The sequence below is a fragment of the Hypanus sabinus genome, chromosome 28, assembly GCF_030144855.1.
Source record: "Hypanus sabinus isolate sHypSab1 chromosome 28, sHypSab1.hap1, whole genome shotgun sequence".
Taxonomy (NCBI): domain Eukaryota; kingdom Metazoa; phylum Chordata; class Chondrichthyes; order Myliobatiformes; family Dasyatidae; genus Hypanus; species Hypanus sabinus.
In genome coordinates, this window is record NC_082733.1 from 6,221,730 (window position 1) to 6,245,964 (window position 24,235).

General features: G+C 40.4%; 1 protein-coding gene across 7 annotated transcripts in view; it reads left to right on the plus strand.

Moving 5' to 3' along the window:
• The window catches only part of tcf12 (transcription factor 12), a 345,614-nt gene that overhangs the window by 289,155 nt on the left and 32,224 nt on the right, over positions 1-24,235 (plus strand). For 6 of the 7 annotated variants that reach the window (XM_059952545.1, XM_059952543.1, XM_059952544.1 and 3 more), the window contains 2 exons: positions 11,663-11,733; positions 20,834-21,040. In XM_059952545.1, coding sequence (XP_059808528.1) covers positions 11,663-11,733; positions 20,834-21,040 — 278 coding nt within the window. Of the gene's footprint in view, positions 1-11,662; positions 11,734-20,284; positions 20,357-20,833; positions 21,041-24,235 lie in introns of all 7 variants that reach the window. The other variant, XM_059952550.1, reaches the window with a different exon arrangement.

Here is a 24,235-nt window from a genome sequence, read left to right on the forward strand (position 1 = left end):
TGGAGGAGTGGATAGTGTTGAAGAAACAAAGAACCTGCAGAGAAATTTAGATAGTTTAGGGTAGTGGTCGCCAACCCGTCGACCGCGATCGACTGGTCAATCTTTGAGATTTTCCCAATAGATCCTGGGAAAAAAAATGAAAAATAAATACACAAATACTGTTGAGAGATTGTTTACAGGTTGCGGGTTCTTTCTGCCCATTGCGCATGCGTGTAGTTCCCCCGCACTACACAGTGTACTTCAGTGGTCCCCAACCACCGGGCTGCGAGGAAACAATATGAGTCAGCTGCACCTTTCCTTATTCCCTGTCACGCCCACTGCAGATCAGTGCGGTGGAGTTTAGGACCCAGGGAATTCAGTGCGGTGGTCCTTAGGACCCGGCAGAGCTCAGGAGCCAGCACAGCTTGGGACCTGCTGCCCGCGGTGTTTCTGTTCCATTGACGGGAGGCGATCACGATTGAAAATAAAGTGGAAATAATAAAGCATTTGGAAAGAGGTGAAACACCATTGGTCATTGGAAAAGTGTTAGGCTACAGTCGGTCAACGATGGGAACAATCTTAAAGGATAATGTGAGAATAATGGAGCATGTGAAAGGCCCTGCCCCGATGAAAGCTACAATTATTACTAAGCAATGCAGTGGTTTAATTATTGGAATGCATATGTTTCTTAAGTGTTTTATATGCATAGAAAGGTAAAATATATACTAAGACAAACGTTTGACTAACTGACGCTAAATAATACCACATGTACTTGTTCCAAATTGCATACAAATCCATTTAGAACAGGGATGCAGAGAAATTAGTCAGAGCGTGGTAAATCTGTGGAATTTGTTGCCACGAGCGGTTGTGGACGCCAAGTCATTGGGTTCATTTAAGGCAGAGTTAAGTTCTTGATTAGCCAGGGCATCAAAGGGTATGGGGAGTAGTCAGGGGAGTGGGATGACTGGAAGAATTGGATCAGCCCATGATTGAATGGTGGAGCAGACTCAACAGGCCGATTGGCCTACTTCTGCTGCTATATCTTATGGTCTTATTCCCCAAGAATGTGTGAATCCCTTTAAGAGAGCTTTCAGAAAGGCAGCTTACCTTCTCAAAACTTTCTTAAGGCAATTATGAATGTGCAAACAGTTTTGGCATTGCCCACACCCTTAAATAAATCAGTGGATCATTCAGCTATGAAAATTATCCAATAAATGTTGCACCTCAAATAAGTCACATTAATAGCAGTTGCTTTATCTCTAAAGTTGTTTTTATTTGAAAATAAGGATCCTGCTGGGAATATTTGAGTGTTTATTGATATTAAGATTGGAATCTTTTTGTCAATTACGTTTGGTTAGGAAAAGAGAATCTACAGAAGTCATATAATAGGATATAAATATTTATTTTCCCTTTGGAGCCTATTTAGCAGCAGGAGTATTAATCCACTGAACTACATCTTTGTCAATTTGTGAACATAAGGAAATTCAGGATTGTTTAATGTCATTTCCAGTACATAAGTGTAAAGGAGATGAAATAATTGTTGAAATAATAATGGATCCGATGTAGCACAGGAATAAAAGCACTTAACACAATAATAATAAAACATAATAAATATAAATACATAAGATAGCTTATATACATAGGTTGTATATAGCTTATATACTTGGATATTTTGTCCACAAAGTATGTGCATAAGGTGACTGACAGGAAATGATAAAGCAGTGGTTCTTGGGAGTGTGGAGGGGTGGATTAGTGAGTGGAAGTGTTAATCAACCTTATTGCTTGGGGAAAGTAACTGTTTTCGAATCTGGTAGTGCTGTTGTGAATGCTATGTAGCCTCCTCCCTGATGCGACTGAAGTTTACTGACCTTTGTCCAGCACTCTTCTTCTATTGCATCTTTGACGTTCAAGATGTTGCCAGTGACTGTGACCAATGCCAATGATCTACAGACAATTCACAAAACTACCTCTTTCACTACTTTTACTACGTTTCCGATACGAATTTGCTGCTATGCCGAGTGCGATTAGAATGTGTAATTTACATTTTGATGGTACATTTTTGGACCATTTGAGGGATCTGGCACTTTGCTGTCTCCGAGGGAGTTTGGTGAGGATGGGAGCCGAGTGTATGGCCTAGTGGCCTAGAGACAAGGATCGAGCCTGTGATCAACTCCATTGTTGAACTCAACGAAGATGAAAGTGGAGGGTGTTTGACTTCCATTTGCTTGCATTTAACCAGCCTTACTCTCCATCTTGCCAGCTGCTTTCCAGCGAAAATGAAGGAGTCTTGGGTTCCACGTTGCAAGGATGGATCGGTGAGGCTTGTGGCTGTGGACTCGTTTTGCAGGACTTTGAAGTTCATGTTGCATGTGTTTCGTTTCTTTTGCTGTTTTTGAGCGGTTTGACTGGTTCTGTGGCCTACAGCCAATAAGCGGTACTGAATGCTCTTGGACTTCATACTTCTGGGTTTAATGCTTGATATTCTGTGTTGTTTGCTCGTTTTTGCCTCTTAGGCTGCTTGTATTTATAATGCAGAGACTGACGATGGACAGGACAGTGGGATGCGGTGAAGTGTTAACGTGGGGCAAAATAGAAAAGGGTGACGAATACAGTACTGAAGGTGTTATATTTAAATGCAGGCAGTATACAGAATAGGGTAGATGATATGTTAGCGCAGTTAGAGATGGACATGGATGACATTGGCATCACTGAGACATAGCTGAAGTTCGAAGTTGGGAGCTTACTGTCCAAGGATACCCCTTGTTTCAAAAGGACAGAAGGTAGGCAGAGGGGAGTGGGGTTGCACTGTTGGTAAAAGATGAAATCAAATCCATAGAAAGAGGTGGCAGATGATCGGAAGATGGCAGATCCTTGTGGGTACAGTTAAAAAACTGCAAGGTTAAAAAGACTCTGGGAGTTGTTAGGATGTCGGATATAGATTACAATGGGAAATAGTAAAAGCCTGTAATAAGGGCAATGTTATATTTCAGGGGGATTTCAATAGGCAGGTAGATTAAGAAAATCAGGCTGCTGTTGGATCCCAAGAGAGGGAATTTGTAGAATGCCTACAAGAGGCCGGTGTTCTGTGCTCGGTGTCAGATGTGGGAAGTCCAGGAGACTCCCAGCCACCCAGACAGCCACATCTTCATCAGGTGCATCGAGCTGCAGCTCCTTAGGGACCACGTTAGGGAGCTGGAGATGCAGCTTGATGACCTTTGTATGGTCAGGGAGAGTGAGGAGGTGATAGAGAGGAGCTGTAGGCAGATAGTTATACTGGGGCTTCAGAAGGCAGATAAGTGGGTAACAGTCAGTAGAGGGAAGGGCAAGAGGCAGATACTAGAGAGTACCCCAGTGGCTGTGCCCCTTAATAGTAAGCACTCCTGCTTGAGTACTTTTGGGTGTTGGGGGGGGGGGGGGGGTGATGGCCTATCTGGGAGAAGCAACAGTGGCTGTGCCTCTGGCACAGAGTCTGACCCTGTGGCTCAGAAGGGTAGGGAAAGGAAAAGGATGGCAGCAGTGATAGGGGACTCTATAGTTAGGGGGTCATACAGGTGATTTTGTGGACGCAGCAAAGAAGCACGGATGATAGTTTGCCTCCCAGGTGCCAGGGTCCGGGATGTTTCTGATCACATCCTCAATATCCTGAAGTGAGAAGGAGAACAGCCAGAGGTCATGGTACATTGTGGTACCAACAACATAGAGGTTCTGAAAGCAGACAATGGGGTGTTAGGAAGGAAGTTGAGAAACAAGGCCACAAAGGTAGTAATCTCAGGATTATTGCCTGTGCCACGTGATGGTGAGTATAGGAATAGAGTGAGGCGGAGGATAAAGGCGTCACTGATGGGTTGGAGCAGGGGGCACGGATTCAGATTTCTGGATCATTGGGACCTCTTTTGGGGCAGGAGTGACCTGTAGAAAAAAGACGGGTTGCACTTGGATCCCGCGGGACTAATATCCTGGTGCGGATATTTGCTAAGGCTACTGGAGAGAGTTTAAACTAGGACTGCTGGGGGGGTGGGAATCAAACTGAAGAGATGGAGGAAGAGGTGGTTGGCTCACAAATAGAGAAAGCTTGGAGACTGTGTGAGGGTGGATAGGCAGGTGATAGAGAAGGGATGCACTCAGACTAATGGTTTGAGATGTGTCTATTTTAATGCAAGGGGTATTATGAACAAAGCGGATGAGCTTAAAGCATGGATCAGTACTTGGAGCTATGATGTTGTGGGCATTACAGAGACTTGGATGTCTCAGGGCAGGAATGGTTACTTCAAGTGCCAGGCTTTAGATGTTTCAGAAAGGACAGGGAGAGAGGCAAAAGAGGTGGGGGTGTGGCACTGTTGATCAGAGATAGTGTCACAGATGCAAAAAAGGAGGAAGACATGGAGGGATTGTCTACGGAGTCTCTGTGGGTGGAAGTTACTTGATCTGGTATTGGGGAAATGAACCTGGTCAAATGTCAGATCTCTCAGTTGGAGAGCATTTTGGAGATAGTGATCACAATTCTATCTCCTTCACCTTGATCCACAATGATCCTTCATTGGAGAGGGATAGGTACAGGCAAGTTAGGAAAGCGTTTAATTGAAGTAAGGGGAAAAATGAGGCTATCAGGCAGGAACTTGGAAGCATAAATTGGGAACTGATGTTCTCAAGGAAATGTACGGACGAAATGTGGCAAATGTTCAGGGGATATTTGCGTGGAGTTCTGCGTAGGTACGTTCCAATGAGACAGGGAAAGAATGGTAGAGTATAGGAACCATGGTGTACTAAAGCTGTTGTAAATCTAATCAAGAAGAAAAGAAGAGCTTACGAAAGGTTAAAAAAAAAATAGGTAATGGTAGAGATCTAAAAAGTTATAAGGCTGGCAGGAAGGAGCTTAGTAAAGAAATCAGGAGAGCCAGAAGGGGCCATGAGATGGCTGTGGTGGACAGGATGAAGGAAAACCCCAAGGCTTTCTACAAGTATGTGAATAGCAAGAGGATAAAATGTGAGAGAATAGGACCAATCAAGTGTGACGGTGGAAAAGTGTGTACTGAACAGGAGATAGCAGAGTTACTTAATGAGTACTTTGCTTCAGTATTCACTACGGAAAAGGATCTTGGCGATTGTAGGGATGAGTTACAATGGACTAAAAAGCTGGAGCATGTAGATATTAAGAAAGAGGAAAGCACCAACTCGCCAGGACCGGATGAGATGTACCCCAGGCTACTGTGGAAGGTGAGGGAGGAGATTGCTGTGCCTCTGATGATGTTCTTTCATCTTCAATGGGGACAGGAGAGGTTCCAGAGGACTGGAGGGTTTCGGAGTTGTTCCCTTATTCAAGAAAGGGAGTAGAGATAGCCCAGGAAATTATAGACCAGTGAGTCTTACTTCAGTAGTTAGTAAGTTGATGGAGAAAATCCTGAGAGGCAGGAATTATGAACATTAGGAGAGGCATAATATGGTTAGAAATAGTCAGCATGGCTTTGTCAAAGGCAAGTCGTGTCTTACGAGCCTGATTGATGAAGGTAGAGCAGTAGATGTAGTGTATATGATTTCAGCAAGGCATTTGACAAGGTACCCCATGCAAGGCTTTTTGAGAAAGTAAGGAGGCATGGGATCCAAGGGGACATTGATTTGTGAATCCAGAATTGGCTTGCCCACAGAAGGCAAAGAGTGGTTGTAGACGGGTCATATTCTGCGTGGAGGTCGGTGATCAGTGGTGTGCCTCAGGGATCTATTCTGGGACACCTACTCTTCGTGAATTTTATAAATATCGTGGATGAGGAAGTGGAGGGATAAGTTAGTAAATTTGCTGATGACAGAAAGGTTGGGAGTGGTGTGGATAGTGTGGAGGGCTGTCAGAGGTTACAGAGGGACATTGATGGGATACAAAACTGGGCTGAGAAGTCACAGATGGAGTTCAATGCAGATAAGTGAGGTGGTTCATTTTGGTAGGTCAAAAATGATGGTACAGTATAGTATTAATAGTAAGACTCTTGGCAGTGTGGAGGATCAGAAGGATCTTGGGGTCCAAGTCCATAGGACATTCAAAGCTGCTGCGCAGTTTGACTCTGTGGTTAAGAGAGCATATGGTGCATTGGCCTTCTTCAATCATGGGACTGAGTTTAGGAGCCGAGAGATAATGTTGCAGCTCTATAGGACCCTGGTCAGACCCCACTTGGAGGACTGTGCTCAGTTCTGGTCGCCTCACTGCAGGAAGGATGTGGAAACCATAGAAAGGGTGCAGAGGAGATTTACAATAATGTTGCATGGATTGGAAAGCATGCCTTATGAGAATAGGTTGAGTGAACGCTTTTTTCCTTGGAGCGACGGAGGATGAGAGGTGACCTGATAGAGGTGTATAAGATGATGAGAGGCATTGATCGTGTGGATAGTCAGAGGACTTTGCCCAGGGCTGAAATGGCTAGCATGAGAGGGCACAGTTTTAAGGTGATTGGAAGCAGGTACAGAGGAGATGTCATGGGTAAGTTTTTTTACGCAGAAAATGGTGAGTACGTGGAATGGGCTGCCGGTGACGGTGGTGGAGGCGGACACGATAGGGTCTTTTAAGAGACTCCTGGACTGGTAGATGGATCTCAGAAAAATAGAGGACTATGGGTAACCCTGGGTAATTTCTAAGGTAGGGACACGTTCAGCACAGCTGAAGGGCCTGTATTGTGCTGTAGGTTTTCTGTGTTTCTAAGGTGTTTTTTTCGAGCAACTTGTTGGGCCCACTTGGGGATCAGCTATTCTGGGTTGGGTGTTGTGTAATGAATCAGCTTTGATGAGGGATCTTGAGGTAAAGGCACCCTTGGTGGGGGGGACAGTGATTATAATGTGGTAAAATACACCCTGCAGTTTGAGAGGAGGAAGCTTAAGTGTAAGTGTATTACAGTGGAGTAAAGAGAATTACAGAGGCATGAGAGAGGAACCGGCCAAAGTTGATTGGAAGTGAACACTAGCAGTAATCACAACAGAACAGCAACAGCTGGAGTTTCTGGGTGTATTTTGGATGGCCCAGAATAATACATCCCAAAGATGGAAGAAGTGTTCTAAAGGCAACCATGGCTGACAAGGGAAGTCAAACGCAACATAAAAGTAAAAGACGGGGAATACTATGTAGCCAAAATTAGTGAGAAGTTAGAGGATTGGGAATCTTTCAAAAACCAACAAAAGGCAACTAAAAAATCCATAAGCAGAGAAAAAATAAATATGAAGGCAAGCTAGCCAAAATTATAAGAGGATACCAGACATTTATTTCAGATATATGAAAGGGTAAATGAAAGACAAGAGTGGATATTGATTGCTGGAAAATGTAGTAATGGGGAAAAGGAAATGGCGGATGAACTGAATAAGTATTTTGCATCAGTTTTCACTGTGACTAACAGTATGCCAGAAATTCAAGAGTGTCGGGGGCACAAGTGAGTGCTGTTGCTATTACTGAGAAGAAGGTGCTTGGAAAGCTGAATAGTCTGAAGGAAGATACAGCACCTGGACCAGATGGATGACACTCTAGGGTTCTGAAAGACAGACAGACATACTTTATTGATCCCAAGGGAAATTGGGTTTCATTACGGTCACACCAACCAATAATAGAGTAGAAATATAGTAAAATAAATCAGAAATAATTAAATGATAATAAGTAAATTATGCCAAGTGGAAATAAGTCCAGGACCAGCCTATTGGCTCAGGGTGTCTGACACTCCGAAGGAGGAGCTATAAAGTTTGATGGCCACAGGCAGGAATGAGTCCCTGGCTGAGTGTACTCCTGTGCCTAACCAGTACATTATGGAGTGGATGGGAGACATTGTCCAAGATGGCATGCAACTTGGACAGCATCCTCTTTTCAGACACCACCATCAGAGAGTCCAGTTCCACCCCCACAACATCACTGGCCTTACGAATGAGTTTGTTGATTCTGTTGGTGTCTGCTACACTCAGCCTGCTGCCCCAGCACACAACAGCAAACATAATAGCACTGGCCACCACAGACTCATAGAACATCCTCAGCATCGTCCGGCAGATGTTAAAGGACTCAGTCTCCTCAGGAAATAGAGATGGCTCTGACCCTTCTTATAGACAGCCTCAGTGTTCTTTGACCAGTTCAGTTTATTGTCAGTTCATAATCCTCCACCATGCCCACACTGACCCTTTGGATGGAAACAGGGGTCACTGGTGCCTTGGCCCTCCTCGGGTCCACCACCAGCTCCTTAGTCGTTTTCACATTAAGCTGCAGATGATTCTGCTCACACCATGTGACAAAGTTTCCCACCGTAGCCCTGTACTCAGCCTCAACTCCCTTGCTGATGCATCCAACTATGGCCGAGTCATCAGAAAACTTCTGAAGATGGTAAGACTCTGTGCAGTAGTTGAAGTCCGAGGTGTAGATGGTGAAGAGAAAGGAAGACAGGACAGAGGTTGCTGATGAAATAATGGAGGCAATGGAAATGATTTTTCAAGACAAGGTGCTGCACATAAGTTAAGAGCCCGTGGTATTACAGGAAAGATACTGGCATGAATAGAAGATTGGCTGACTGGCAGCAGGTAAAGAGTGGGACTAAATTGAACCTATGCTGGTTGACTGCCGGTGACAAGTGGTGTTCAGTAGGGATTGGTGTTAGAACTGCTTCTTTTAATGTCAACAATTTGGATGATGGAATTGATGACTTTATGGTCAAGTTTGCAGACAATACAAAAATGGGTGGAGAGGCAGGTAGTATTGAAGAAGTAGAGAGCCTGCGGAAGGAATTGGACACATTGGGAGAATGGGCAAAGAAGTGGCATACACTTCTTACAAAAAAACTTACAAAGATGGAATATCGTGTAGGGAACTGCTTGGTCATGCACTTTGGTAGAAGAAATACAAGCTAGACTATTTTCTAAACAGGGAGAAATTTCAAAAATCATAGATGCAAAGGGACTTGGGAGTCCTTGTGTAGGTTTCCCTAAATGTAAATTTACAGTTTGGTTCAGTGGTAAGGATGGGAAATGCACGTTAGCATTCATTTTGAGGAGACGAGAATATAAGAGCAAAAGGATGTGATCCTGATGATTTATGAAGTATTGGTCTGACCGCACTTGGAGTATTATTAGCAGTTTTGGACCACTTATCTATAAAAAGATGTGCTGGCATTGGAGAGGGTCTAGAGGAGGTTCACGAGAACGTTTGTAGAAGTGAAAAGGTTAACATACGATGATCATTTAATGGCTCTGGGCCCATTCTTGCTTGAGTTAAGAAGAATGAGGGTGATCTCATTGAAACTATTCGAATATTAAAAGGTCTAGGCAGAGTAGATTTGGAGAAGATACTTCCTAGAGTGAGTAAGTCTAGGATCAGAGGGCACAGCCTCATAATAAAGGGACAACCATTTAGAACAGAAATGAGAAGGAACTTCTTTAGTCAGAGGATGACAAATCAGTGGAATTCATCGCCACAGGTGGCTGTGGAGGCCAAGTCATTGAATATATTTAAAGAAAATGTTGATAGGTTCTTAGGATGTCAAAGGTTATGGGGAGAAGGCAAGAGAATGGGGTTAAGAGGGGTAATAAATCAGCCATGTTGGGCCAAGTGGTATAATTCTTCTCCTGTGTCTTATGGTATAAAGTAATTTTTATAGAATTAAAACAGAAAATTCTAAAACAATGTTTTAGAATTGGCAACATCCATGAAGAGAGAAGAAACCCAAGAAGCCTGAATTTTTATCTCTGCTTGTCTCAGAAGCTCTCTGACTTGCTGAATAGTTGCAGTATTTTCGACTTTGGAGATTTACAACATCCATTGTGTTTTAATTTCCAAATTTTATGGTGGCACTTCAGGTTCCTGTCAGTAAGGTTCTCAGTCATCCAGGTCATTGATTATCAAGCAGTAGTAAATCAAGGGAACTGGATTTGCTGCGTTGTCTAGAAGTTGTTTCACCGCCCATCTGAGAGGCTTCAGTTCTAATCCATGGTAGATAGATTTCTGGTTTGTAAAGTTGTTTAAAGGTAATAGCAACCACATGAGGGTTGTTAAGAGTCTTAGAGGTAATGAGAGGGTTATTAGACAATTTTTCATGAATGGAGATGTGAACTGTTGTGGAGACACTGGGGTGAAGATGTTAGGACTGCATTGCAAGTAGCTTATAGGTGGTGTCGTACCCACCTGCTCTGTTCAGGGATGGGTTTTCCAGTTTAACAAAGATAGCTTCTTTAATCCTTCTTTCAAATTACCTGTCCTCCCTGTTCAAATGTGCACATTGTTATCATCAAAGGAGTGTCCCTTGTCCTTTAGGTGTAGATATAAAGCCAAATCTTGATGTGAGGTGTTAGCCCTCCTGTGTTGGACCATCCATTTGTGAAGTGATTGTTTTGTCTTGTTGATATACAGATCTGTGCATTTCTCGTTGCATTGGATGGAATATACAATATTGCTGCTAGCGTTTGGGTATAGGATCCTTGGGGTGAATGAGTTTCTGTGTGTATTTGTAGTTTTAAAAAACACAGGGATTTGGTGTTTGTTGAAAATCCTTCTGAGTTTCTCCGAAACTCTAGCTACATATGGGATGACTATGTTTTTCCGTCTGCTTTGGTCCTTACCTATGTCAAACCTACAAAACACTCAGACAGAAATTCATCCACCCCAGGATCCTATACCCAAAAGTAAGCAGAGCAATATTGTCTATTCTGTCATATGCAATGAGAACTGCACAGATCTGTATATTGTTGAGGCTAAACAATCACTTCACAAACAGATGGCCCAGTATAGGAGAGCTAACATACTCCTATATGTTATATGAGGCCCCTGGTAGTCCTTTCAGGTGAGGCCTGCAAGTCAGCTGGGGTGATATACTGTATCCAGTGCTCCCGATGTGGCCATTTATACATCGGGGAGACCCGCCGCAGACTGGGAGACCGTCTCGCCGAACATCGGCGCTCAGTCCTCCAGCAGTGGCGGGATCTCCCTGTGGCCACACACTTCAATTCCACAGACACTCCCACTCCGACATCTGTCTATGGCCTCTTCTACCGTCAAGATGAGGCCACACGCAGGTCGATGGAGCAATACCTTATCTCCCACCTAGGTAGCCTCCTGCCTGAAGGCATGAACATCCAACTCACAGACCTCCGTTGATACCCCTGCCCCCCCCCCCCTTACTCCCATCCCTATCTATTATTTTAGTCTGGTTCTCTCTTCTCTCTTCTCCCTTCCCCCACTGTAATCTCCCCCCAACCCATTTCCCTCCAGCCTATCACTTCCCAGCTCTCTAATTCATCCCTCCCCCCACTTCTTATCCCCTCTCCACCATCCCATGTTACTTTACTCCTGATGAAGGGTTTCAGCCCGAAACGTTGTCACTACCTCCTCCCGTAGATGCTGTCTGGCCTGCTGAGTTCTGCCAGCATTTTGAGTTTTTATTTATTTCCAGCATCTGCAGATTCACTTGTTTGTCTCAAAAAGGTTGCCTTGATTTACTACTGCTTGTTCCTATTAGTAGTTTTATTTGCATAAAGTAGTGAATTTGTTCTATTTACATACGTAGGTGGTACCTTCCAACAATGGACATTTAGTGTATTGAATTTAAATTTGTACTTTTTTTTTATAGATTTGCAGTTTCATTCTTCAAAACTGCCATGAACAGGAGCCTTGACATGAGCTGGTTTTGTTTTCACATTGTAACCAATTGCAAATTATGAAATGGCTTACCATGGATCTTAATTTACACAGGTGCTAACCAGTGGTCAAGACCAGGCGGAGCTCCATCATCTCCTAATTATGAAAACTCTCTTCACTCACTGGTGAGGCAGACCAGATATTCTAAAATGTTTGGCTGTATTGTACTGTAAATTTAGTTTGGAAATTCTGGAATTGATAAATGTATTTTACTGAGTAATCTTTTAACTTCCACTCCATTAAATGGCCTGATGGGAATTAAGAGAAGATAATTGTTATTTTTTTAACTATTTGTCAATCCCCACAAGAAAGGGGAATTGTGAAATCTAAGATCGTGTTACCTAACAATCATTAGAATTGTGTCCTTTGGTCTCATTCCTAAATAAAAAAATATGAAATCTAGGTTGGAATTAAGAGCCTTCAGCAGCCCTGATGAATTGGTTGAGTTTTGAGCTTTCTGGCAGCAAGTGGCTTTGGTAATCTTGTTCCTCCTAGCCATCATCTGAGATCTTCTTTTCTTTCCTGCATTTTTCTTTTACTCTGTACTATATATTCCAGAGAAATGTGACTCCTTAATATATCACATCTTCCATTCTTATTTGAATCTAACAACTCACAGCTACATTTGTCTTCGGGGAGTTAGTAACTATAGATTTACTCAAGCTTTGGGAATGCTGTTCTTGAACTAATTTTGGCTCTTATCATTGATGTTTTGGGTAATGTCTGTTGACAAGATGGAAAGGCTTTGGCGTGTTGAATGAAGAAATCCAGTCTTTTTCAGAGATATGAGAGACTAATGATGCTGGAATCTGGAGCAAAAAACTGCTGGAGGAACTCAACAAGTCTGGCAGCATTTGTGCATGCAGAGGAAAGCCAAAAACTGGGGTTGAAATGCAGTGTCTCGTCCTAAAATGTCAGTCAATCCTTTGTATCCACAACTGCTGTCTGCTCCGATGAGTTCCTTCAGAGGTTTTAGTTTTGCTTCAGTTTCTGCTTCCTTGTTCACTTCCTTTCTTCCTATGGAAGCATGTTTCCTCTTGTTCTCAACTGTCCCTGATGCTCTGCTTTCCCTGACATTTTTCTATGGCTGTTTGTCCCCATTTTGTTCTGCTACTCTTTCCTTTTATGCTATTTGTCTTTGATTTTTTTCATACTTTTCCTTTTTGATTTCTGTCCATCAGCTATCGCAGGGTAGCCTGGAGGTTTTATTTCTTTGCCGTAACTGGTAGGTTGTCTGAATAGATAGCTCAGATTTGTTAATCATGAAATTAACTTTCAAACTTGATTGTGTAAGCATATCAAGATTTTGATTTCCTTATCCTGATAAATTTCTGAAAATCAGATGGGCACAATTATGTGCGGATTCTGTTATGTTCTAATGATAAATTTCCTTGAAAATTAGAAACAAACCAAAATGCAATTTTGTATAATGTCATCACCAGAACATATTAATTTTATGCTTAGGTCAATTCCTGAAAAATATACTTCCTCAGATCCTTTATATAGAAGTATGCATTTTTTCAAACTTCAAATTGTGCTTTCTTTGATCTTCCATTCCTTGTAATATCAGATTTGCATAATTCCACAATTTTAGTTTCCTTTATTCCAGCAAAATCTACCCTTTCACCTTAACGCCCTGAAGTTGGAGACACAGACACTGAAGCACATCAAGCTCCATTAGTTTGCTTTGTTAAAACTTTGTTAAATAACCAACTGCTTTTTTTGTTTTATTATCTGCTATCTTCAAGCTCTATACATTTGTCTTTCAACTTCTACCCTATTACTAAGATTGTGACCATATGTTCATCCAGCTCTGCTGTTTTCTCTTTTGTTCACCAAATTCAAACCCCAAGCCAAGTCTCCTCACCTCAACATTTAAAGGAAGCAAATTTGTTTTGTTTCACTTGTACACATTTTGCATTTCTCTGGTCAGAAAATGTGAATCTAAGTTTGTTATTTCTTTCTTTTTGGAAGTTTTTTTTAGCTTTTTGTTAGCAGAGAAAGGAAATGTAAAACTGTTGATATTCTCATTTGCCCATTACCATCTTCCTATAGTGACAGGGTGAAATAAAGTCAACTAACTACATTCAGAAATTGCCTCAGGTGTTTGGAAATGTTATCTATGTGGTCTAGTAATAGGAAACCCAGCTAAAGCTAATTACTTTCAATATCTGAATAATTAAGGATATTTTACTTGGGTTGAAATTTCAGTAAATTATTTTGCCCTCTTGCATATATGACACAGCCAGAAGTGAAGTTTATATGACGCATTAGCTTTGATGCTTTTCCTTTTGAGAGATGAAGGAAACCTCAGGGATCACTGTTGCAGAATTTTTTTTAGAAGAAGCCCTATTAAAAGGTTTTTGGATTAACTCCAGGGATAATGCACAGTAAGAATCCTTCAACAAATATTTAAAATCATATATTGTGCTATTTATATTTATTTATTTATTCATATTTGTAAATGAGTATTTACTACTTTTCACCCAAGTGATAGTTTGACAGCTTGATATTTACCTATAAAAGTAGGTATCGTAAAGTGCTCTGACTCCAATGCAGAAACAAAAAAAACTTTAAAAATAATTCAGCTTTGCACAACATCAGATTATCTAGTCTATCAAAGAAAGTGATATGTTTTTAGATTTTCTTTTGTCCAGAGAATATCAGTTAGAAAATCTGGAATATTATTTAGTATGGTGGAAAAAGTTAAGGCAATACGCATAATTCCTTGATGTTTTCATGAGTCAACATTGAATGCTGTGTATCAGCTGAAGCAGAGGAGGAAGCCAATAAATGATGCAATATTAAAACCTTGTTGACAATTATAATTAGATGTGGCAAAAGTTGTAGTACTGGCAATGACAAATGGTGATATTCTCATTTGCCCAATACCATCTGCCTATAGTGACAGTATGAAGTGAAGTAAACTACATTCATAAATTGCCTCAGGTTTTTGAAATGTTATCTATGTGATCTTGTAATAGGAAACCCAACTTAAAGCTCATTACCTTCAATAGCTGAATAATTAAGGATTATGTAGAGGGTTTAAAGAAGTTTATGTTAAAAGGAAAATAGATGAAATTGAGCAATTCTTTGATCCTTTATCATTTAATTAATGAACACTGATAGCTGCTATACTGAGATACCTGGTTAGAGGGGGTTCTATGCCAACTCTGCATGGTTATCCAACATTTTTGCTAAATTGCATGGCTGCAATGCATCCCATGAGCAGAGAGGAGCTATATATTAAAATGGAGAGAGACACCCACAGGAGCAAGTGGAACATTATGCAAGATTGTCATGTTTAAAGGAATGGAAGAAATATTTTTTAAATTGTTTTTTATATTTTTTTTAATTATGATGGATATAGATAGAGTGAATGCAAGCAGGCTTTTTCCACTGAGGCTAAGGGAGAAAAAGAACAGAGGACATGGGTTAAGGGTGAAGGGGGAAAAGTTTAAAGAGAACTTTGGGGGGGTCTTCTTCACACAGAGAGTGGTGGGAGTGTGGAATGAGCTGCCAGATGAAGTTGTAAATGCGGGCTCACTTTTAACATTTAAGAAAGACTTGGACAGGTACATGGTTGAGAGGTATAAGGAGGAATATGGGCCAGGTGCAGGTCAGTGGGACAAGGCAGAAAAATGGTTCAGCACAGCCAAGAAGGGCCAAAAGGCCTGTGCCTGTGCTGTGATGTTCTATGGTTCTATGTTGCTAGTTAGTGAAAGAAATGTTGCCTGTACAGAGGATGAAGGTCTGCTGAAATGTCATGTGACCAGCATGTAGCTGAAGGAAACTGTGAAGCCCACTTTCAGCAAACTCACTAAGAAAATACACTTTGTTCACAAATAAGCATATACTTAACAGAAATGTGCAGGTTTTCTTTTAAGAACTTGATGTCACTATACAGGAACTAGAAACCCATTTGACCGGCACTCCATAACTACCATCCACTCACTCCACCTCTAATATACATTTGCAGTAATTTTGTATCATCTACAGGATGTACTGCAGCAACTTACCAGTACTCCGTAGGCAGTGCCTACCAAACCCATCACCTCCTGGTTCACCCCAAACTTCACACCAGCCTGACTTGGAAATATATTGCTGTTCCTTCACCATTGTTGGCTCAAAATCGTGTATCTCCCTCTTTTATAGCATTGTCGGTATACCCACACCTCAAGGACTGCAACAGGGTAAGAAGGTAGTTCAGCATAATGTTAAGGGCAATTATCTGCTGGTTTAGCCTGTGAAGACCACATTGCTATATTAAGAAGAGTTGTTGAGTGGCTGTGAATTTTCCCTACAAATTGGAAAATGGATAGACACAGTAAAATTCTTAATAGTTACTTAAAATTATTCTTTTTAAATGCTGTTACAACCTACAATAACAAAATTGACACAAACTTCATTAAAGTATAGTGTCTTATAAACTTTAGTGTTTTTTTCCTCTTATGATAATCTACCTTGGTCTCATTGTTTCGCTTCCCACCAATTCCCACCCTCTAAGAGGAGGTTGGGTGAGGTAAAGTAGAATGTTTAAAACTGGAACTTGTCCCTAATTGTGTTCATATGCCACAGAACATGTTAATAAAGTTGTTCTTAGGGTATATTGGAATATGGGCTGTGGGTGCAGAAGAAAAGAATTAAAAGAAAAAAATCATGCCAAGTCTTTACAAATGACCTCAGCCATGATACTGTTCAGATCTTGGCACCCCACTGCAGGACGGAGGTCAAATGTCTTGAGCAGGTTTAAAGGAGATCTATTGCAAAGATTTCAGGAACGAAGAGCTTCGCTTGTGCAGAAGTTAGTGAACTTGATATGGTTATAGAGAAAGTTGGGTATATTCACTATAAAAGATTTTAACATACACAGAACCAAGAAACAATTTTCAGTGGCAGACAGATTGACTATAAAGGGTCACAAATTTATATCAATTGACAAGGAAGAATGGAGAGATGAGTTGAATTATTGACACAGTAAATTACTGATAGAATTCATAGCTTAAATGTGTAGTGGAAATATTCAGTATGTACTTGCATAAGAGAAATTAATACATACATATTTGTAAAACTTGCAGCACTTGAGAGAAGGAACAAGGGAATGACATAATTAGACCTATTTCACAGAGATGAGCAGAGTGAATGTCTTTTGTGTTTTGAGCCTTTTATAAGCAGGAAAGAGCTTAAATTAAGTTTAGTTTATAAAAGTCAGACACTAACTACTTTGGTTGATTACTTTTAAGACCTAATTTTAGATACATTAGATGCCTCCAGAAACTGCATTTTTCTTTGACAGAAACATCTACATTGCCTGTTTAAAAAAAAGAATTTGCCCCCTCCTTGGAAGTTTTCATATTTTATTATTTTACAACATTGAGTCACAGCGGATTTAATTTGGCTTTTTTGACACTGATCAACTGAAAAAGACTCTTTTGTCTCAAAGTGAAAATAGATCTCTACAAAGTGTTCTAAATTAATTACAAATATAAAATAATTGATTGTATAAGCATTCACTCCCTTTAACATGACACACCAAATCATCACTAGTACAGCCAATTGGTTTTAGAAGTTACATAATAAGTTAAGTGGCAGTTACCTGTGTGTAGTCAAGATGTTTCAATTGATTGTAGTAAAATAATACCTGTATCTGGAAGATCCAACTGCTGGTGAGTAAGTATCCTGGCAAAAACTACACCATGAAGACAAAAGAATACTCCAAGCAATCCAAGAAAAAGTTTCAAAAGTACAAGTCAAGAGAAGGATAAAAGAAAATTTTCAAGTCACTGAATGTCCCTTGGAGTTCAATTAAGTCAATCATAAAGAAATGGAAAGAACGTGGCACAACTGTATATTTGCTTAGAGCAGGCTGTCCTCAAAAACTGAGTGATCGTGCAAGAAGGCTACTAGTGAGGGAGGCCACCAAGGTACCTATGGCAACTCTGGAGGAGTCTCAAGCTTCAGTGACTGAGATAGAAGAGACAGCACATATAACAATTGTTGCCCAGGTGCTTCACCAGTCGCAGCTTTATGGGGAAGTGACAAAGAGAAAGCCACTGTTTGGGAAAAAAATACTCACATTAAATCTCGGTTAGAGTTTTTCAGAAGGCACCTGAGAGACTGAAATCAGACGTTAGAATGTTCTATGATCTGATTAAACCAAAATTAAGCTATTCGGCCAACAGACTAAATGCTATGTTTGTCATAAGCCAAACACCGCACATCATCAAAAACACACCATTCCTATCGTGAAGCATTGTGGTGGCTGCATCATTCTGTGGTATGCTTCACTGCATCAGGCCCTGGAAGGCTTCTGAAGGTGGAGGGTAAAAAGTGTGCAGAAAAATACAGGGAAATTTGGGAGGAAAACCTGAGGCAGTCTGCAAGAGAACTGCAACTTCGGAGAAGAAATGTTTCCCAGCAAGACAGTGACCTCAAGCATAAAGCCAAAGTTAATGTCTTTACAACAGCAACAAAGTTAATGTCCTGGAGTGGCCAAGTCAGAGTCCAGATCACAATCCAATTGAGAATTTCTGGTTGGACTTGAAAAGGCTGTTAACTCACAACCCCCCTGTAATCTGACAGAGCTTGAGCAGTTTTGTAAAGAAGAATGGGAAGTATCCAGATGTGCAAAGCTGATAGAGACCTATCCACAAAGACTCGAGGCTGTAATTGCTGCCGAAGGTGCTTTATCTAAATTCTGACTTCAATGATGTGAGTAATTATACTATCACTTATGTTTAATAATTGTCATAAATTTTGGCCAATTTGTAGAAATTTGTTTTCAATTTGACATAATAGTCTTTTTCTGGTGATCAGTGTTTTTTGTAAAACAAAAGCAAAATGAAATCCACTGTGATTCAATGTTGTAAAACAATAAAATATGAAATCTGCCGGGGGGGTGGTGGTGAATGCTTTTTATAGGCACTGTAAGTGACCACAACCTATTTATTCCAGTGTTAACTAATTTTCAGCATGAAGATCTAAGCCGAACATTTTTCCTCACTATCATCTGAATCACTGGAAAGTCTTCTGAGTTTATTAAAACAATTATAATTTTTGAGTACAGTGTGCCTTAAAAGTTTAGATCCATCTTAAGAGGTTCACTTTCTTTCTGTCATAATTCAGAAGAAGGATATTTTAAGAACATGCAGGAAAGGATTTTCATTGTAACACCATGACCTAATTTTAACAGGAATGTGGTTCTTAAGTATTCTCTATTGCTTAATGGGGATTTTGGGGGAAGCATGGTAAGCAGTGAAATCTTCAGTTTTTAAATTTTTTTTTTAGTTAATTGATATCAATTGCTATCCCCATGTTAAACAACACCATTTTATTACAAGGCTACTGCAAGCTAACTGGAATATTAGGATATTACTCTTTGGTTGTGAGATTTTATCCAAGCAATGAGCAAATAAAATTCAAAGTAATTATTAGTGAAAACCAAATTTGAAGCTGCCACCCACCTTCCTCTTCGTTTCTGCATTGAGATTTGCAATACTGAAAAAAGGGCCTCGAGGGACTGCAAATTCTGGAAATTTGACTCACAAAGTACTGGAGGGACTCAAAATGTCAGGCAGCATCTATGAAGGAAAATGAACAGTCGATTTTTCAGGTGATACCCTTTATCTGAACTGAAAAGAAAAAAGACAGAGTCTAGAATAAAAAGGCAGGGGGAGTGTGAGGTGCACCAGCTGGTGGGGACAAGAAGAACCTATCCCAATTATTTCAAGGGAAGGGAAGTTGGATTGAGTGAGGGCAAACATGCCCTCACTCAAGTTTTGTATCCCATGCAGCCTCTTCTACATCGGTCAGACCAGGCACATATTGGTGATCATTTCATTGAGCACCTTAACTCTGTCCACTCTGTCTAGAATCTTCTGTTGGCCAGCCATTTTAGTTACATGTCCATTCTCAGACTGACATGTATATCCACAGTTGGAGAACATTTGGTAATCTATCTTGGTAGTCTCAGACCTGATGAGATAACAATGATACCCTAACCACTGATGACTGCTCCTCTCAGTCTACCTACCTTCCCCCCACTTTATTTTCTTTTATCCCTCTGGCTCTTTACCACTTCACTTTTCCCTGCCTCACCCTCATGACCTGTGCAACACTTGCATCTCCTTCACTTTTTTTCCCAACCACCTCCTCTTTTTCCAGTGATCTGCCCTCCTGTCCCATCAGATTCTTTCTTCTTCAGTCCTTTATCTCTTCCATCAATCACCTCCCAGTTTGTCACACCATTTACTTCTCTTCGCACCCCCTCCCCCCAGCTCTTCCCACCTTCCTTCCTATCTGCTCCCTCTTACCAGGATTCACCTATTACCTGCCAGATCATACACTTCCTTCTTTCCCAACCCTTTTATTCTGACCCCTGCCCTCTTTCCAGTACAGATCTTGGTCTTGGTCCAAAATGCTAACTGTTCATTTCCCACTATAAATGTCGAATGTTGAGTTCTCCAGCATTTTGCCTGTGTTGCACAAAAATAGAGGATGACGGTTTCCTTTGTATTTTGAACATCAAGAGAGATCAATGTTACCCGTTAAATTTCTCCTCTTTGTCTAATCAAGTTGTAACTTCAGCAATAATTCACTTGAGTTATTGGGTTTGCTTTGCTTTTGTGGTATTAGTATTAATGCATTTTGCTTTCTGTTATGTCTTGGCTTTACCAGAAAAACCGGGTTGAACAGCAACTTCATGAGCATTTGCAAGATGCAATGTCTTTCTTAAAGGATGTCTGTGAGGTACTACTTCTCTTTCAGTGGTGCATTTCCTGGTTTACTGTTCTAGACCTGTAGACCATCTGCATGAATTACAACAATATGCCAAACGGTATTTTTCTTCTGGCTTAGATCCATATTTTCTGTTTTAACCATTTTGATTTATCTGAAGATACATATCCAAGAAAGAAGCATGTCAAGGAACAGAAGTACCATCTCAATATTTCTTTCTTGTGTTGAGAAAATTACAACTGATCAAATTGCTTTTTCAAAATTGCCTTTAATATGCACTTTTTTTGAAATTTTCCTTTCCCCAGATATCCTATTTATAATTTGAAACATATTCCAAATGCCTATGGCTGCTGTTGAAACCATTTGTTCTGTTGCTATTTCTTTCATTCTTTATTCATGACATACCTATTAAACCACCAGCTCTGAGTTTACCTTATCAGAGTTGATACCTTAGCAGATGTCTTCATTTAATATCTTGTTTCTTGACAGCAAACTCGGATGGAGGATCGTCTGGACAGATTAGATGATGCCATCCACGTTCTCAGAAACCACGCTGTTGGGCCTTCAACTAGCATGTCTGGTGGCCATGGTGACATGCATAGTTTACTGGGACCATCACAAAATGGGCCAATTGGAGGACTGAATTCAAACTTTGGAGCATCTGCACTGGTAACATCCAGTCGACAAGCATCAATGGTAATTTTGTATTAACACAAGTTAATTTTATTTGTGGCAGAAACACACAATTAGTAATCCTCAAAGAAATTACTCCTAGAGCCATTGTTTTATTTTTGTCAACACAAACCTAAACCAAAAATCCCCATATGAAGAAGTGGTGCTTTTGGAATTGATTGAGAGGTATCTGTTTGCTTTGTACAAATATACTTTGTTCTGCGTACAGACAAATTTTTAAGGTTTAGTTCAGTGAATGATTATGACTAACCCCATCCAAAACTGTAACTACATAGTTTTATACACTGTTGCACATACAAGTGTTTGTGCTGCAGACGAAATCCACAATGTCATTTTATATTATCTTCCAATGTGACTGTGATTGATTACAGTTTTTAAAAAACTGCTTCAGATTTTTAGCAGGTAAATTTTTGGCTGTAGAGTAGCCATAAAAAATAGAATGCATGTGATGCACCATCAATAACTCACACTGAGACGTAAGGCGAGATATCGGCTTTTATTGACTGGAAAAAGGAACCAGGAGTGAGTGTCTATCATACAATGTCCTGGAGACTGAGGCCGAGCGTCAGGCCTCAGATCTCCTTTATACAGGGGCCTGTGGGAGGAGCCACAGGAGCAGTCAGCAGGGGGCGTGTCCCGACAGGCACATAGTTCACCACAGCATGTTCCTGTTAAGTTAGTCACTAATTGTTCATGCTTTGAAATCTCTATTAAGTCAATTCTGATTTGCTCCCCGATCCAGCAATCCTCTACCCCTATGGACAGTTTTCTTATTTAATATTTGGTATCTGTTGCATTCTAATTTGAGCAAAATAGTTTGTTTTTAACTTGCTATAAATTTATTGAAGGTGATATGCAGGTTGCTTGTCCACCATATTTAATATCAAGCATTTTGTTGCAAATACTGAATTTGAATGTGAATGGTGTTATCTTGATTAAAATTTGCTGATACCTGTTTGCTGTTTCTGCTCAACTATATTGCTCTGAAAACTTATAAGTGGTTTGTATGCACGTGCCTGCTGAATGTTAAATCTGCTGTCACTTTGAACATGCCCAGAGGTGCATACTTACTTTGGTGACTGGTGAGAGTGTACACAGTGTGTACACAGTGTAAATCCTGTTGAAATGAAGGAATGGTTGGACTATATCAGTGCTAAACTGGCTATCAAATATATAAATTATTTTTAAACTTAAAAATTGCAAATGCAGAGCAAAACAAATGCATTTAAAATACCCCAGAGCCTTCTCATTGAATAAATGGAGCTACTGAGCCTGTTCCAAGTCTAGCCTGTGAAAGTGAAGGCCTATGCTTTACTGTTGGACTCCACATCCAGCATTGGAGCTTAATAGTTAACTATGTAGAAGTTAATGACTTGTGCCTTTCTGCATACTTGCTTGAAATCAGTTTCAAGCTTCCATTCAGAGGTCAGTGCCAGCAGTGCCCAAAAGGACTGCAGGCTTTTTGACTGAGGATATAGGTAATTTAAAACTGTCATTCCAAATTAATTTTATCTTTTCCTACTTTTTCCTAGAAGAAATTCACATATGTATCAAAGTTAAGTTTAAAGTTAAGTTTAAATTTAAGTTTTAAGAGAATTTAAGCATGCACATAATATAATTGCAATGTGTAAATCATAAAACTTTTGAGTTTTTAATTAAAGAAGATTAATTTTGTGTGGTGAAATCATTGCAGAGAATCAGTGTTATTTATTAAGTGGTTTATGTTCTTGAGTAGCCACCTGCTTGATATTTTCTGAAACATCACTGACTGCCAAATTTAGTGAGAAACAGCAAATGCATGTGAGAACAACGTGAAAAATCACCTTGTTTCATTTGTTTTGCTATTTGCTTTTTAAATAACTTGCTGGATAAAGATGTTTCATGTTGCAGATATTGTTAGTACAGTTATGATAGCTCATACTCTGCCCAACAGTATAGTGCATAGTTAAGACCTACTCTGAGAGGACAAGAATATAAAAGCAATGCTGAGGCTTTATAAAGCATTGATCAGAACATGTTTGGAGTATTGTTGACAGTGCTTCTCCCTATAGATGCTGCCTGGCCTGCTGTGTTCCACCAGCATTTTGTGTGTGTTGTTGTTGGAGTATTGTGAGCAGTTTTGGGCCCCTTATCTCAGAAAAGATGTGCTGGCATTGGAGAAGCTGCAGAGAGGTTCATGAGAATGGTTCCAGGAATAAAAAGGTTAACATTTGAGGAATGTTTGATAGCTCTAAGCCTGAATTTACTGGAGTTTAGAAAACTGAGGGAGGATGTCATTGGAACCTATAAGTATTGAAACTCCTAGTTAGAGTAGATGTGGAGAGGATGTTTCCTGTTGTAGAATGTTCTAGGACCAGAGAGCACAGCCTCAATTATTGCCACAGATGGCTGTGGAGGGCAAATCATTGAGTATGTTTAAAGCAATGGTTCTTGTTTAGTCAAGGTGTCAAAAATTACGGGAGAAGGTAGAAGAAAGGGGTCGTTGTCTGAACCCTAGTGCCTAGAGAAAGGGCAATAAATCAGCCATTGGTGGCATAGTGGAGCAGCCTTGAAGGGCTGAATAGGATAATTCTGCTCCTATGTCTTATGTTCTAAGATGTGGAAAATGAAGTAACACAATTTGCATCTGCAGAGCTTTCTGACCCACCTTTAACAATATGAGCATTGTTGACAGCTTATTGCTCATCCCTGTTTGTCCTCGGGAATATGCTGATGTAGCACCACAAACTACGGCAGTCCTTCTTATATAGGTACCTGGATCTATCCTGTAATATAGCTGAGGTGCTGATACAATTTCAAATATTTATTTGCGACTATGCTTCTCGTTAAACCAGAAATTCTAGCAGAAAATCGTGTTCTTTGACTGGTTTGTGTGGAAAAAGATATGCCTTGTGAAGTATCTAGTCCTGGTGAATGGCATGCTGGTGACAAACCACGCCTGCAATTTGTTTTTGTTGGAGAAATAACTGCCTTGTGAAATTTAGTATATGGGGGAAACAGACTCCCATAGAGAATTTTCAGTTTATGCTCATAATTTTTCCAGATGTATAACAACTGGCACATTGGTTTTCTTCAAAGCGTTATGGATCAAATGGATAAGGCGGGCAAAATGATCTTCATTGCAGAAGCTGAGGAAATCACTTTGAAAGTTTGCAGTAGCCAAGAGGACACGAGCATTGATGAGAACTAATAGAATAT